The sequence below is a fragment of the Sycon ciliatum genome, chromosome 12 (genome assembly GCF_964019385.1).
Source record: "Sycon ciliatum chromosome 12, ocSycCili1.1, whole genome shotgun sequence".
Classification (NCBI taxonomy): domain Eukaryota; kingdom Metazoa; phylum Porifera; class Calcarea; order Leucosolenida; family Sycettidae; genus Sycon; species Sycon ciliatum.
Genome location: NC_088654.1, coordinates 27,451,392 through 27,468,430, shown reverse-complemented (window position 1 = coordinate 27,468,430; position 17,039 = coordinate 27,451,392). Strand labels below are relative to the sequence as shown.

At 49.3% G+C, this 17,039-nt stretch overlaps 1 protein-coding gene across 1 annotated transcript in view; it reads right to left on the bottom strand.

Annotated features, from left to right (window-relative positions):
• LOC135828195 (uncharacterized) overlaps positions 1–9,120 on the bottom strand; it is a 22,015-nt gene extending 12,895 nt beyond the window's left edge. The window contains exons 1-6 of the mRNA XM_065340641.1: positions 9,017–9,120; positions 8,234–8,376; positions 6,171–6,306; positions 3,405–3,519; positions 1,175–1,898; positions 394–489 (exon numbers count right to left, since the gene is read on the bottom strand). Of these exons, the coding sequence (XP_065196713.1) occupies positions 394–489; positions 1,175–1,898; positions 3,405–3,519; positions 6,171–6,306; positions 8,234–8,295 (1,133 nt within the window). The 5' untranslated portion in view covers positions 8,296–8,376; positions 9,017–9,120. The remainder of the gene's footprint in view (positions 1–393; positions 490–1,174; positions 1,899–3,404; positions 3,520–6,170; positions 6,307–8,233; positions 8,377–9,016) is intronic.
• Positions 9,121–17,039: the final 7,919 nt, after the last annotated feature.

Sequence of the window (17,039 nt, the reverse complement as noted above, 5' to 3'; positions counted from 1 at the left end):
GCCAGCGCCCCGTGTCCACTCACGGCAGCAAGGCCAGCGCCCCGTGTCCGCTCATGGCAGCAAGGCCAGCGCCCCGTGTCCGCTCACGGCAGCAAGGCCAGCGCCCCGTGTCCGCTTGACTTCTCAGCGGATGTCAATGTGCACAACAGTAGAAACACGCCGTAAACATACCAACAAGGCAACAACACTAGACCATCAGACATGCTCATGGAGCTCGGAGCACAATGCAGCTACGCACAATGCACACTAAACACCATGTTTCCAGTGCAATCATGCTCCGCTCACAAACACAGCTCGGAGGACAATGCGGCTATGCACAAAGCACACCAAACACCATGTTTCCAGTGCACTCATGCTCCGCTCACAAACACCCAAACAAATGCTCTCTCTCACCTGCGCGAGGAACGGTGTCGTTCTGTGAACGTTTCGCCGCGGCAGAGCACTGAGTTAGCCACGCTCACAGCAGCCTTCTCAGCCGAAAACACACGGCTGTCAGTAAAAACAAGAATCACGCACGCACGCACGCACACGCACACACGTGCACACACGCACACGCACACACACATACACACACACTGTGGAAGTGCGCCGTGTCCAACTACATGACAGAATCACATCCCAGCAGTCCCCTCACCTTGTTCAAGAGCTAGGTACAAAGTCAATGAGCTGGGTGTAGACTGCAGAGCGTTTATACACATGTGCAAAGTCAGTGGGTGTAGGGTGTAGACTGCAGAGCGTTTATACACATGGCAAAGTTAATGGGCTGGGTGTAGACTGCAGAGCGTTTATACACATGAACGACAGAAACGCAGTAAGTTACCACTCGTAAGTTTCATGACAAATAAGAAACTAACCCCCATCACTATCACCACAACCAGCAACACCAGCAAAAGCACCACCACCATCACCATCACCACCATCACCACTACCGTCACCACCACCATAACCACCATCATCACCACCAGCAGCACCATCACCACTACCATCACCACCACCATCACCACTACCATCACCACCACCATCACCACTACCGTCACCATCACCACCACCACCAACACCAGTAACAGCAGCACCACCAGCAGCAGCAGCAGCAGCAGCAGCAGCAGCAGCAGCAGCAGCAGCAGCAGCAGCAATGTAATGCTAATAAGAAACTACACGGAACAGCAGCCCATACCCTGGCAGCGTGGAGCGCCTAGCCCTCTCTCCCTTGCAGAGTCGGGTGACAAGTTGCACACTAGCCTGACTGAGTCGCGATGACATGGTCGCTAGATCTCCAGGCCCGCTCGGCGGTATGTCATCCTCTTCTTCATCGTAATCGTCATCGTAATCTGACACAGAGTCCGTTCCCGCTGTAGACTTACGCGTAGCAGTGTTGGCATCCAGCGACGGGTTATGTGACGTGGGAGAATCGGCGGACGGATCCCCCCTCGCTGTGCCACCAGCACCAGCACCAGCACCAGCACCACCACCAGCGTTGATAGTGGTGAACGCACCGGATCGGTTTCGCTGCGTCCTGGACGACACGGAGGTCGTAGCGGTGGCGACCGTTTCAAACGCATCATCCGCGTCACCATGCCGACCACCTCTATGCTCCACCTGAGGGAAACCGCCGACCATGGAGCGACATTTACGCAGTTCGTTTCCAGTTGCACCCGGGGCTTTCCTAGTCGATGCAGCCTCCAAGCTATTGCTGGCAGTAGCAGGAGCCAGCGGCAGGGAGGGGCTAGAACCTAATGGTAGTAACGGGGGAAGTGTGTCGACGTCTTGGTTCATGCGGTGGTGGTCTACCATCGGGTCACTTCTCTTGTGCGACAGAGCTGCGACGGGAGACGGGTTGTAATTGGGTTTGCCATCCAGCGGGCTAGTTGCAGGGTTGTTCTTATCCGTTGATGTACGAGCTACAAGTAACACACATGAGAGAAGAATGAGAAGAGAAAGAGAAAGAGAAAAGATGGAGAAAAGAAAGAGAAAAGACAGAGAAAAGACGGAGGAAAGACAGAGAAAAGATGGAGAAAAGGAAAGATGGAGAAAGGGAAAGATTGACCGGAGGAAGCACCACTGATGTTCTCTCTGTGTGCAACAAGACCATTTCCAGTTCCACACCGCCATCAATTCTTCTACAGGCATGCATGCACGTGCATGTGTGTGTGTGAGTGTGTGTGTGCCAGCTAGTTCGGTTGGTAGGTACACTCATGCCTGATTGTGTTGGGTCTGTTGCCAACAGGCTCGGCTGCTTGAAGGTGTAATGTTGTACCTGCCACCTTTGTTGGTTCCAGGGTTCATATACTTTCTATTTGAAGTATACATACCTGTTAATCATGGACTGCTTCTGGCTAGATTAACTCTTGTGTAATCAATGGTGCAAGTGAAGCTTTTATCAGATCTACTCTGATTTAGTCACTCACACTAGTAGCAAGTATTACCTTCACTGGGGGCAGGGGTAACTGCAGTTGGATCCCGGGACAGATACCCTGATGCCGTCAATCCTTTTTCTGCACCTTGTCCTCACCCACTTACTGAGGTGTGGTGAGCCCATAAGTGGGGTCATTTTCAAGTCCACCCAGAGTTTTGGGAATTTCAGGGGGTGTCGGCCGTTGGGCGGTTCAATAACCAATTGAGTCATCTTTCCAAGATTCCTTTTGAGTCTCTCTCCCCTCTCCCGGGGGGACTCACGTGACCAGTTTTGGCAGTGAGCAACAAGTACAAGTACAAGTGTGTGTGTGTGTGTGTGTGTGTGTGTGTGTGTGTGTGTGTGTGTGTGTGTGTGTATGTGTGTGTGTGTGCGTGCATGTGTGTGTATGTGTGTGCGTGTGTGTGTGTGTGTGCGTGCGTGTGCGTGTGTGGGTGTCTGCGTACATGCACTCGCATACAGGTGTAGTTAGCTGTGCGTATGCATGTATGCATGTGTGCAGTGTGGGCCTGAGGTCTCTCGCCAATTTCAAAAAGTATAGCATTCTATTTCCAACATACAGAACTCTTCCATTTCTAAACACAAACACACACACACACACACACACACACACACACACACACACACACACACACACACACATACAAATACACCTGTATAGTACATGTACAGGATTGTTGATCCATGCCCCTGCCCCCCCCCCCCCCCACAGGTTATGATGAACAAGAGGTTTTACAGCAGGGGATGCGGGGAGGGGAGTGGGGCAGGGTAGGAATAAGATCCAAAGTGGGCTGTTGCAGGGCGATGGACCTGGGCAAGGTGACAGGTAACAGGGTCTAGTGTATCATTCAGACGTGAAAAAGAAGTTGAGAACGGTGAAGAGGGGCAATCAGAATGGTGAATAAATGAAGGAGTGAGAGAGGGGGGGGGGGAGAGGGAGCATATATCATACATACACAAACACACACACACGTGCACGCGCACACCGACTTACATCCAACCATCCGGAATGATGCACTGGACGCGGACCGGGTTTGCTTACTGCGCCTCTCCACAGTCAGCTGCACACACATTGCACTCTTCGACTTGGATACGATCATTTCCCGCACCTACAGAGAAGACACAGGTCAAACATGGCAAAATAAGTCCAGCAAGCTTTACAAGACAAGCATTAAAACGGATGAGTAAAGCAGGGCACTCGACCTTTCTCTCTCTCTCTCTCTCTCTCTCTCTCTCTCTCTCTCTCTCTCTCTCTCTCTCTCTCTCTCTCTCTCTCTCTCTCTCTCTCTCTCTCTCTCTCTCTCCCCCCTCCCCTTTCCTCTGTCCCTCTCTCTCTCTCTCCCCCCTTTCCTCTGTCCCTCTCTGTCTGTCTGTCAGTCAGTCAGTCTGTCTCTACCTGTCTGTCTCGGTCTATGTCAGTGTCCCTCTCTCTGTGCCTCTCTGTCTGTCTGTCTCACTCTGTCTGTCTGTCCGTCTGTCTGTCTCACACTTTGAACCTTGAACGTGCCCATTGCCGATGGCAATGATAGCGCAGGGACTATCTGCTAGCTTTGCAGTACGGAGAGTAGCACGTGAGATCCCCCGGTACGACGGCAGTCCTTTCCACATGCGCAGCGGAAGACAGAGTCAGGATCAGGGGGAGCACGGGCGGGAGGACGACAGTGAGCAATCTGCTTCCAGGCAGGCTCACACACACACACACACACACACACCTCAGACCTCAGACATGCCCATCGCGGGAGCGATGATAGCGAACAGCTATGTTAGACATAGCAACTTGTGCTGGGATTACACCATTCAACAGCTTGCAAGGCTGATGAATTGACCGCCACTATTTTTAGCCTGGTATCCACCACACAGCTGTTTGAAGTGACTCTTTCTGGCCAGTGAATCCCTATTTTTCATTTTTCCATTTTTCCATTTTTTTCACACACACACACACACACGCACGCACACACGCACACACATACACACACATATTCATTACGTAAACGTTATGTTGTTGCTGAAATGGTTCTGTACTGCAACGATGCAGAGTTGAATACTCTGGTTTCTGTACTATTGACGAAATGTTACCTCACGCACAGTCCATTCATAAAAAGATGGGCCCTGGCTCTGGCTCTGCTCCCGTATTTGGCGGTTTTCCGTGATTTTGTCGTGCAGTGCTGCAAAATTTGAAATTTGAAAAATGGTCCAAAAAGAGTACCTGAACTGGGGTTCGAACCACATAGTGCACTGTTGCAGGTGGGGTCAAACGGCCTGGATTTTGATGGTTTTTCCCAATTCAGTGCTTTTGGGGCAAAACCTGGCCGAAATCCTATTCTTGCTAGGACTTGCGTTTTGGAGAAAAAGACTACAGAAACACAATTGGAAGAGGATTCCATAGGGGATTGCAGAAAATTTTCTAAAAAAATCAAAGTTTGACCCATTTATGGCCAAAAGCTAGAAGTCCATCTTTTTATGAATGGACTGTAGACTTGCACAAACACGTGTGTTCACACCAACACACAGATGTGTGTACTCATGTGCTCACATTGTCACCAGAGGTGTGTACTCATGTGCTCACATTGTGTGTACCCATTAGGCCTAGCCCAAATTTGCTGGCAATGCTTCCAGCAAAATATCGAAATTTCTCACGAAAAGAAATTGCTGGCAAATTCCGAGCAAATATCGAATTTACAGAGGATCCGGGTGTGTTTTGGCAATTCTATTCTAATTTCTTTGGTTTCATTGGGCCAACGTCGTGCTGAAATAGCTCGTGCAGGTTTTCAGGGGTACATAAATGTAAAATCATGCTACAAAATCCGTAATACTGACACCATTTTCAGTTTTGCTTTCCTCATTAGAGTCACCATCCATTTTTACCAAAGACTAGACGGTTCATTCAAAGCCATTTTTGCCACAAAGCAGGAGCAGAATGGAGCAAAATATCGGAAACGAAAGGCAATGCCAAGCAAAATATGGAAAGTGCTTGGGCAAAATTTGCCGGCAAAATATCATTTGGGCTAGGCCTAGTACTCATGTGCTCACATTGTCACACAGAGGTGTGGAGTCATGTGCTCACATTGTCACACAGAGGTGTGGAGTCATGTGCTCACATTGTCACACAGAGTCAGTTAGTTTTCTGATGATTGCCTATGGGCATGAAACCATTAGTTACAGCGAATGATGCGTGGTGCTCTGTGCCGTGTGTTACACAGAGTATTGTACTTGTGTGTTTGTCATACGACAATACGGAGCTCTGCACCCAGTACCAGTGTGTTCAGACAATCTGTGTGTTAATCTGTGTGTTCCTTCGTGTGTTCACCCGTGTGTTCATCTGTGCGTTCATCTGTGTGGTCATTTGAGTGTTCATCTGAGCGTCATCCATAAGTCCGTCCGTGCGTTCATCCGTGCGTTCATCAGTGCATCCATTCGTACACTCATACTATGATAATAACCCCCAAGACTCAAGAGTGTGCAACTCCACCTATGGGGTCTGCGACGGCAGATCTTCACATCACGTGATGAGCCCGTACACATTATTTGCGCCCTGTGCATGATAGATACAGGGTTGTACGCAGCCCAGCTTTGGGTACAACAGATCTCTTGTGGTCACTTTGCACTGTTTGCCAGTGTAACCTATTGAACCATGTCACGTGATGTGAAGTTCTGCCATCGTCGCAGCACTGTATAGAGGCTGTGCAGGCAATTGCAACACTCTTGGGGGTTATGTACTCTTGATAGTAGTACTTCTAGCCAGTGTGCAGTAGCAGCTTACTTCGTCAGATGTCATATTGGTCACCGGTGTGCAGTCGACTTCGATGATACGATCTCCTTCCTGGATCCCGTTACCATCGCAACTGGTAATCACTGTCCAGCTAGAGTCAGACACTGAGCCTTGACGACGAAATATACTGTAGTCATGACGACGACAACAGAATCAGCAGCAACAGCAGCAGCAGCAACAGTAGCAACAGCAGCAGCAACAGTAGCAGCAACAGCAGCAGCAGCAACAGCAGCAGCAGCATAAATATCAACAACAACAACAACAACACCAACACCAACACCAACACCAACACCAACAACAACAACAACAACAACAACAACAACAATTCATGGCAATATTTCAAAGTACCCTAGCAGGGAAAGCAGAAAACACTTTTCCCATCTCAGGGCCTGCGCCACTTGTACGGCTGGTGCGGCCATGACCCTACCAGTTTTTACCAATTGCAGCATTCATGGGCTGCCCAGTACGCAATTGATTATCTGCAAGTATGTAATAAGCTATCCTCACGCTTGCCTCTCTAGAGTCTTTTCTGATTGCCCGCAAACTCCAACCCATTTACACATTTAGCAAACTTCGCTCCTCAACTCCAAACTCCAAAAACGGTCTCTTCACTGCTATTCAAATGCAGTGAAGAGACCGTTTTTGGAGTTTGGAGTTGAGAAGTGAAGTTTCCTAAATCGCTAGAGTCTCTCCCTTTTAAACAGTTCTCCTTGTCAAGTGAGGTCAACTGCGCTAGCTGCATACTGAGTATCTGCTGCCACAGGAATATGCAGCTGAAACAAACATCCTGATGCACAGAGATAGAGATGTATCCCATCTGAATTTTGGAATTTGACATGGGGAAGTAATCGGTCCTGTGGCCGACTCAGGGCCGTACCACCCCGCACGAGCTGGCCCCGGGCCTGCATCTCTCTACAGTCACAGAGTACCTGATTGTACTGCCAATGGCAATGGACTGTCAGAGTTAGATCTCAAACGGGGCACTTCAAGACGAAAAAATCCATCGTTATCTCAAGAAGCAGATATCCTAAAACAATTCATTTTTCTTCTCACTACTAGACGATTGAAGGAGGATTGACTGGAGGCAGAGATTGCTAAACTTTGTGCTCGGCATTGCGGGTATTTTGGCAAATCAGCCACTCGTTAATGTGCAAATGCTGAAGATACAGTACATCTCCGCGGAAGATTTCTTTCGAGTGGCTTCATGAGACAGAGCAATGCGAGCGCGAGAACAGAGACAGAGCGACCGAAGGATGGAACGATGGGTGGATAGATGGGTGGATGACTGGATGGATAGATGGGTGGATGGATAGAGAGGCAGACAGCGAGAGATAGATAGATAGATGAGAGAGAGAGAGAGAGAGAGAGAGAGAGAGAGAGAGAGAGAGAGAGAGAGAGAGAGAGAGAGCTAGCACTCTGGCGCTAGAGCAAAGGGCTATCTTAATGTCTGTGGTGCCTCCTTTGCACCATGGCTGGTAGCTTGGCCTACTTAGCTCGTAGCTGTACTGATGAGGCCTTTATGGCCGAAACAGCTTGCTGTCTACCGCATTGGATATTACGCTCCTCGACATTTGTCTTGTTGAGCACTCTCGGTAGGCTGCTCTAGTGCTGCTGCATTACGCATTGCCCGCTACTTTTCGTAGTTAGAGCACTCTACGGACGAGGCCTTTATGGCCGAAACAGCTTACTGTCTCCAGCATTCGGTAGATAAATAGATAGAGACAAGAGGGCGGGAAGGGGGGGGGGGGGGGGGCTGGCATAGCATGACAGAGAAGACATACAGAAGCAGGATACAAAGAAGAAGGGGAAACCTAAGAAGGCAGGACACAGAGAGACAAAGACACAGAGAGACGTTACACACCACAGATACTATACAACTGCAGTGCTGACCAATGAAATCCAGGCGCGTCACTCAAGTGCGCGACGCGCGTTGCACAGCCCTAGACCTGCGAACACCTGGGCAGCGAAATGGTGCAAGACGCAAACATGAGTGACGCGACTGGAGATCCTTGAGCAGCATCGTACATGCTGGGCAGATGAAGCAAGGAACTTACTGTGACAAGATGTGACCACGCTTTTTCTTCTTTGGACTATCACGTGCTGTGATTTGCAGCATGCTAATTGCGTCACGAGCAAAGTGACTGTGGTCACGATACGCGTCTTGGAGCTAGGCCGCTTTTGCCGAAAGCAGTTCTCACTGTAGACAACGTGTGGACAATGTGCGTGTGCGTGTATGTGCGTATGTGTGTGTGTGCGCGCGCGTGTGTGAAGTAGGACAGACACAACACAAACACACAGAGCAGAACACAATCAGAGACACACACACAGCGAGCGAGCGAGCGAGAGAGAGAGAGAGAGAGAGAGAGAGAGAGAGAGAGAGAGAGAGAGAGAGAGAGAGAGAGAGAGAGAGAGAGAGAGAGAGAGAGAGAGAGAGAGAGAGAGAGAGAGAGAGAGAGAGAGAGAGAGAGAGAGAGAGAGAGAGAGAGAGAGAGAGAGAGAGAGAGAGAGGAGAGAGAGAGAGAGAGAGAGAGAGAGAGAGAGAGAGAGAGAGAGAGAGAGAGAGAGAGAGAGAGAGAGAGGGGGGAGAGAGAGAGAGAGTAACGGCTGAAAAGATGCGGAATGGAGGAGTAAGTACAGCCAAGAGTACATGCACTTCACCTACGGCACATGTACACGCACATACAAGGTAAGAGTTTCACACTCTTGCCGTCTTGACCGGTTATCCACTCATGGAAACACAGAGGTGAGTGTGTAGGGGTATGCTATAACACAGAGGTGGTGAGTGTGTAGGGGTATGCTATAGCACAGAGGTGGTGAGTGTGTAGGGGTATGCTTACCAGAACAGTTTTTGCCGGTCGACTAGCGCAAACGAGTCACCCTCGCCAATAGGCTGAGAGCAACGTTCGCAGATGAAACATTCAGGGTGATATCGCTGCTTGCCAGCACACTGGGAAGCGAGACAGAGAGAGAGAGAGAGAGAGAGAGAGAGAGAGAGAGAGAGAGAGAGAGAGAGAGAGAGAGAGAGAGAGAGAGAGAGAGAGAGAGGAGAGAGAGAGAGAGAGAGAGAGAGAGAGAGAGAGAAGAGAGAGAGAGAGAGAGAGAGAGAGAGAGAGAGAGAGAGAGAGAGAGAGAGAGAGAGAGAGAGAGAGAGAGAGAGAGGAGAGAGAGAGAGAGAGAGAGAGAGAGAGGAGAGAGGGAGAGAGGGAGAGAGAGAGAGAGAGAGAGAGAGAGAGAGAGAGAGAGAGAGAGAGAGAGAGAGAGAGGAGAGAGAGAGAGAGAGAGAGAGAGCGAGAGAGAGAGAGAGTGAGAGAGATTGAGAGAGAGAGAGAGAGAGAGAGAGAGAGAGAGAGAGAGAGAGAGAGAGAGAGAGAGAGAGAGAGAGAGAGAGAGAGAGAGAGAGAGAGAGAGAGAGAGAGAGAGATTGAGAGAGAGAGAGAGAGAGAGAGAGAGAGAGAGAGAGAGAGAGAGAGAGAGAGAGAGAGAGAGAGAGAGAGAGAGAGAGAGAGAGAGAGAGAGAGGAGAGATGTTCTTTACATAAACTCATTCAGGGAAACACAGTCCATACACATCCCCAAATGTCCCCCGCCCCATGGACACCCCCCCCCCCCCCCCCCCTACACCCACACCCACACGCCCACACTCTCCCTCTCCCACACACATACAAGCACAACAAAACCTGCTGAAATCACATGACATGTCACTACTACACTAGATTACAACATAAGGGGCCGTCCGTAATTATCCATCTTTTTCACGAAGTGAAAAAGTTTCATTTATGGGTGGGTGGAGGAGAGTTTCATTTTGAAAATTATCGATAGCTGACACATCAGTCCATTCTAGCTGTCAAGTCAATATATTTTCGTTGAAGGGGGTGGGTGGGTGGGTGGGTGGGTGGGGGTCATAAGTTCTCTCTCTCTCTCTCTCTCTCTCTCTCTCTCTCTCTCTCTCTCTCTCTCTCTCATAACTAAACTTTTTCGGTCCGTGAAAATTATCGATAATGCCGGATGGCCCCTAAGTTTATAACGCCACAAATGACATCACATACCCTCACCACATCATACATTACATGACACCACACTGAACTATAGTAAGTTATAGTCGCGGGATCCACGTCAGCATCGCTTGAATGTGCAGAAACACACATCCTAGTCTTTGCATCCACCGATGTCACATGACATCACAGTCATGACATCACATGACATCACAAGACATCACAGTCATGACATCACATGACATCACAAGACATCACAGTCATGACATCACATGACATCACAGCAAGAGTAGATAAACAAGAGTGTGCAACTCGCGGATGGGTTGGCCCACGGCGGAATTTTTTGTTGATGTAATCTTTTCGACGACGCACGCGCTGCGAGCCTTTTGGAGAGGTTTCCCTCGTGCACTTGGCGGGGCTTTACACTACAAGGTCGGTGCCCAGCACGTGCTCTCACACTGCTCTGCGGCAAAGTCCGCGTTTCCCTGGAAAAAGGTGACGTCAACAAAAAATTCCGCCGTGGGCGGGGGTATTTGCAGATTGTGCAGGAGAGATCCGGAGTTGCACACTCTTGTTTATCTATTCTTGATCAAAGTCATGACATCACATGACATCACATGACACAACTTACCATCATAGGTCCAGTGATGCAGACACGGCAGTGGTTACACAGTGTGCCAAACTGAGTAAAGAAATCTTTCGTGCAGTACGGCTCTCCTCCGTGTTCGTAGTAAGTACAGGTCAGTGCTTGCTGGCAGATTGTACAGCTGAGAACACACACACACACACACACACACACACACACACACACACACACACACACGTCAAGAACAGGAAAGTCAACACACGCAGACACACATACGCACGCACGCGCACGCACACACACATACAGCCAACCTGGCGAATAATCGCCGTCTGGAGGAATGTAGTGCAGAGTATTACCAGGCTTCGCTGGATGAACACCTTTCATCGTGTGCGCGAACCCGAAAGCGATATTCGCAGTACCCTACTCCCCCGATTGTAAGTGGCAGCTCATTTTCACGTCCAAGCCAAAGTGCCTCAATACATTCACATAATAATTAAAGTTAGGGGTGAAACAATTATACTGAATATTCGAATACTCGTTTGGATTTTCCGAATATAATCGTACTCGGAATAAATCAGAGTACTCGCTCATACATGGTACATACATTTACCACAGAAGTCTGCAGTTACAGAGCAGCAGTCAGCAGATATTGATGTGCAGACTGTGTGGTGAACATTTGTACACGAGTAGAGAGAGCCCAAATGACCCACCAACCAATACACCTGCGAAAAGGACTGCCAATCGGTTCAATCAGGGTTGTATCGTGGATTTTTAAGGCCGTTGGTGTACGATTTTTAGGATATCAAGAATACTCGAATACTCGAATATTCGATCGGAGAAAATCAGAGTACTCGAACTCGGGATCTAAGTGTCAACTTTCACCCCTAATTTAAGTAAGAAGTCACAAAATAGTGGTTGCGACTTCGGCGATGAGTTTTTTTAGGAATGGATTTGCTCCCACAATGGAGCTCGCGCTATTCCGCCGACTTGACTGACTCACGACTGCCATCCAGAGCACACGAGACGTCCATCGAACCTTCGACTCGGCAAACCTGCAAGAAAGCACCACTCCCTGCTCAATACACAGTGTTTCGGGGAATTCACCCCTCATCAGTTGAGCTTGAATAGCGCGGGCTCCAGTGTGGGAGCAACCCATTCCTAAGAAGTCACAGTGGATTGTAAGCCGCGCCCCCTTCTTCGCCCTTGAAGTTTAGTGTAAAAAGGTGCGACTTACATTCGGGAAATACGGTATTAAACGTCCTGACTCCGCCATCGTGTCACACATTCCTACCACCCATACCAGCGAGTGCACACAGTGGCTGCGTTCGATTACGCACTTGATTCGATTCATGAGTGGAATCTCGCCGTTCGACTTCATGTCATGAGCCCTGGAACCGGTTCGGAATCCATTCACCCTGGTCACATGGGGTGGTGTGAACAGCGCGAATCGATTCGCTGGCATAATCGAACGCACTCACTGCTACAATCCATTCAGAAATGAGGCATGATTATCTTGCTTACATAGCATGCCCAGTTTATGCCTTGTGTCTCCAGGTCAGGTGACCTCACTATTGGTAACCCAACTTGGACGGAGATCTCCTCACCATAGACGAAATGAAGTTGGCGGGTCTCGCTATGTGTGTGTGTGTGTGTATGTGTGTGCGTGCACGCGTGTGTGTGTGTGTGCGTGTGTGTGCGCACGTGAACGTGATTTTCCGAGAGGGAGTGGTCAATGATGTTGCCTTTTCGAGTGATGGCAGCAGACATTTGATTTGCAGTACTCACTATGCTCGTATGCACACATGCAGGGGCGTACAGCAGATATGTACCGGTACGTGTACGAGTGAGTGCACGTACACACACACACACACACACACACACACACACACACACACACACACACACACACACACACACACACACACAGCAACATACAGTTGAGGTGCCCGTGCCTGTACGTGCCTACGTAAATATACTCATAATTATACTCGTACTGCCAGAGACTCCAGTGCCGAGAAACAGTTCTGTGGAGAAGTACCGCAGCTGGTACAGGGGAGAGGGAACATGCTCTCGCCTGCAGCATGCACCCTGAGGCCTGACCTGGGACACTCTGTTTCGTAATGCATTCATGCAGCGCTGCAAGTATGCATGAAGTATGGGAACAACGTCGTTACGTGATACTCAGTATGCCTGTAAGGCTGTATGGTACTGTACGGTACTTACACGAAGCAGTGACAATGCCACACGGAGTCCTGCGCAGCCACAAACTTCTCGTCTTCGATATACTCGCCGCACCTTTTGCAGGTGGTGGCCATATCGACGGCTTTATCCATGGTTGGCGAGAGTTGTAGCTAGACAGCCGCCGAGCTCACTGAAGACGTGCTCACACTCAAGAAATTCTCAAACTCTCAACAGCATTAGTTTGTATGAAAGTGCTTGAATACGCACAGCCCGATGACAACGTCCGACGAAGTTTCATGGACCGTCACACTCCCAGCAGGAGTTCCACTTCACTACTCAAATGACTTGTCTAGAAAGGCCCTTTGGCTTTCGTTCAGTCCGGTGCAAGGTGTGTAACTCGGGCCGAGGTGATGACAACACCCCAAGGCCTGGCTTCGAAGATTATGTCACTTGCAATCTCGCCCAAAACAGCAAAAACTGGCAGCCACCAAGCCAGTAGTGGCAGCCACATGCAGGGCTAGCTAGCTAGCTAGCTCACTAATCTCCACTTCATCAGAAAGGCAAATGCCAAACTCAAGAATCATGACCTTGCACAGCGGACGTCCCGCAAAGGTAGATATCGTCGACGACCAGGTTGCTGTCCAAAATTGCAAAAAGGGCCATCAAAAAGCTGTCAAATCTGCATGTCGATATGCCACTGCACTGCCGCCAGCACCACCACCCTGGCCTCGTTTGTAGTATAGATCTACATGTACGTAGATCCACGTGTGTACTCTTTCAGCTTGTGGATAGCATCAGCAGTCAGCTATCATCATGATCATGCATATCAGGAAGTTATAATACGGTACTATTTTTACTACTCCTGCACTGCATGCTAATGTCATATACAGAAGCCTTGCTTGGTAGTTAACATGTTTTTCGATTTTGACAGCATGTTACAAGGCGAGGACGCGTAGTGCTCCTGACTACAACCATAAACCGGTTGGCAGAGTCCCGGTCTTGCGACCATTTGAACCGTATTGGGAAAACCCAGGTTCGGACCCTCGTTACTCTACGGGTTGGTAGGATTTTTATAATTTTCGTTTTTTTGTGTTGTAGAAGTCGTCGTGTTGCCGCCGTAGTATTGTTCACGTTGCTGCCGCTGCAGGGATCACGTCTGGAAGGATTTGTGATGTTATTTTCTTGTCTTCCTCTGTAATTAAATTATTTGTGATTTATTTCTTTTTTCTTTTGTTCTTTTGTTCTTTTTCTTTTTTCTTGTCTTTTTTCAACTTCTGCCCATGGCGTCCTTCTCTCAGCTCGTCAGCTGTAACAGTCATAGTCATCACCATGACGACTGTTGTGAGAAGGTGCTCGCTGCCCGACGAGGTTGGTGATGTCCCGACGAGGCCATGGGTAGGCCTTCACCACGTCGGAACACCCCGTCTGCACGTTGGTGTTGTGGTCTGGGTGTTGATGGACGTTGATGTTGTTGTAATAGTTGTTGTCGTTGTAATTGTCGTTGATTGTTGTTGTTGTTGTTGTTGTTGTTGTTGTTGTTGTTGTTGTTGTTGTTGTTGTTGTTGTTGTTGTTCTCCTTAGTGTTGTTCTCGTTGTTGCTGTTGGTCTTGGTAATACTAATAGTCTTGTTCACGGACCTCATGAATTCCACAAATAAAACAGTGTTATATTTCTTGAATCAGCTTCAGGGTTACTTTTCCTTCAATTATGAATGATTTGTGGAATGTTGCAATTGGTAACATGGAAGCATAAGTTCAGTGCAGCTTCCAGTATGTTGTTCAGGTGAGGTACACCGGTTTTTGGGGATCAAATGTCGGAAGTCAGCATTGCTTACCTCGGCTGTTGCGCTGGACCGTCTTGGGTTCACTCGTAGTTAATTAATTGTGCGTCCCCCCAGGGGGTTTGGGCTCTCCGGTATTAATCCTTTGTTGAACGAGAAATTGTTTACTAATTAATTATTGATGAAGGGGTTAGTGTTGTATCACGTTCTTCGTGGCGTGGGCTGAGTCTTCTGTCAGGTGGACGGAGCTATAAAACACACAGACAGGACGGCGGTTATTGGTGTATCGAAGGAGAAGAGAAGTATCACTGGCGGGTCTCTGGGAGAGACACACGTGTTGACTTTGGACTTACCGGGAGATCTCTCCAGGTTGTCCGAGGAGCTGGTAAGATGGTCGTCGACGTCGAAGGTGAACGTAGGCTGAGGAAGATATGTGGAGTGTAGTCGGACACGACGTGATGGCTTCTTGTTGTCTTCGCGAGTTGTGTTCTGGAGACGTCGATCTTGCGTGGTGTCGTAGGTCGTGCGCGGGGATCGCGCGTAGATCTGCGTGCGGTGATGCTGGCGCGCGTGGTGCTCCGGGGCGTTTGTCGTCCTCGTCGTTCCGACAATGGTGAGTCGTACTTGCGGACTTGCTTCTTTCGCGATTGTGCGTTGCATCTCCGCCGTTGGGGTCAATATTTGACCCGGGCGTTGTCCATACCGCTTGTTCTGGATGTGTTGTGCGGTCTCCGTTGATCTGGGTTTGCGGTGGTCAGGTCCGAGTACGAATCTACCACGTGAACCGTGTGTTCTGGAGACGTCGATCTTGCGTGGTGTCGTAGGTCGTGCGCGGGGATCGCGCGTAGATCTGCGTGCGGTGATGCTGGCGCGCGTGGTGCTCCGGGGCGTTTGTCGTCCTCGTCGTTCCGACAATGGTGAGTCGTACTTGCGGACTTGCTTCTTTCGCGATTGTGCGTTGCATCTCCGCCGTTGGGGTCAATATTTGACCCGGGCGTTGTCCATACCGCTTGTTCTGGATGTGTTGTGCGGTCTCCGTTGATCTGGGTTTGCGGTGGTCAGGTCCGAGTACGAATCTACCATCTATAAAAATCCTACCAACCCGTAGAGTAACGAGGGTCCGAACCTGGGTTTTCCCAATACGGTTCAAATGGTCGCAAGACCGGGACTCTGCCAACCGGTTTATGGTTGTAGTCAGGAGCACTACGCGTCCTCGCCTTGTAACATGCTGTCAAAATCGAAAAACATGTTATGCTAATGTCAGTAATGATGTCAGCATGCATGCACCTCATGATCAAAATAATGATAAAAATGCTAGTATTGTAGTAATAAAAAGCCAAAACTTGCAAAAGGCCAGGCGAAGCATGCACAACAATGTAAATTCGACTGCATTTTGGAGTTTACCGTCAAGGTGGAGATCAAATAATTTGAAAACGTTTTTCGGTGAATCTCTCCGGCTGGAGAAGAACGGTGCAAAAGCAAACTGTCCATGCATGTCCTGGTCAGTCCTGTGGTCGCAATACTGGGACTGTACCCGAAACCGGTCCGCCGTCTGTGTGGTCTTCGTGATCTCCTATAGACCACAAATTGCACATAAATTTTGGCCAGTGTTTCTCCGATCCTACGGTTTTTTTCAGAAAAGGGATCATAGCCCCTGCATAAAAGTCCTCGAAACCAGGTTCTGCCTGCAGTGGTTGCCGCCAGGAACCACTGTGACTGACATTGTTTCCCGGCATAGAGACTCTCCCCGGCGGCTCACCCCGTGACCCGGCCTTGCCAACTTTGGTGTGTTCGACTGTTGTGCTGTCCTCAGGCTCCGCTCAGTCTTCTGGTCCGCATCAGTCCGGCATATCGGATCAAGCCGCGGTTGCGAGGCGATGATCTGCTGGCTCTGAGTTTTGTATGGGCACTGACCAGGGAGTGACTGTCACATTGAGTGCTTTGTATTTTAAAGCCTGCCGTCTCATACAGACTGAGCCCGCTGTCATAGAAGCCCGGCTGATTTTAATGCCAAATGATACACTGGCAGCACATAAGCCTGGTTTTAGTGTACCTGGCTTGAACTTCAAAGTAGAAGTCTGATTTGAATAGAAGCCTAGCCCCGGCTCAGGACATCGGCTTCTACACTGGGAATAAGCCCGGCTTTAATCCACGACATTATGGCCGGTGCACATGTACTGCGACTCCCTGGCGATGACATTACAGTCAGACCTCGCATAGCCGCACACATCCGTTTTCGACAAAGATCAGTATCCGGATAGGCGAGGGAACCGGATAATCGAACACACATACTGTATGTATGCATGGCATATGCTGTAAATC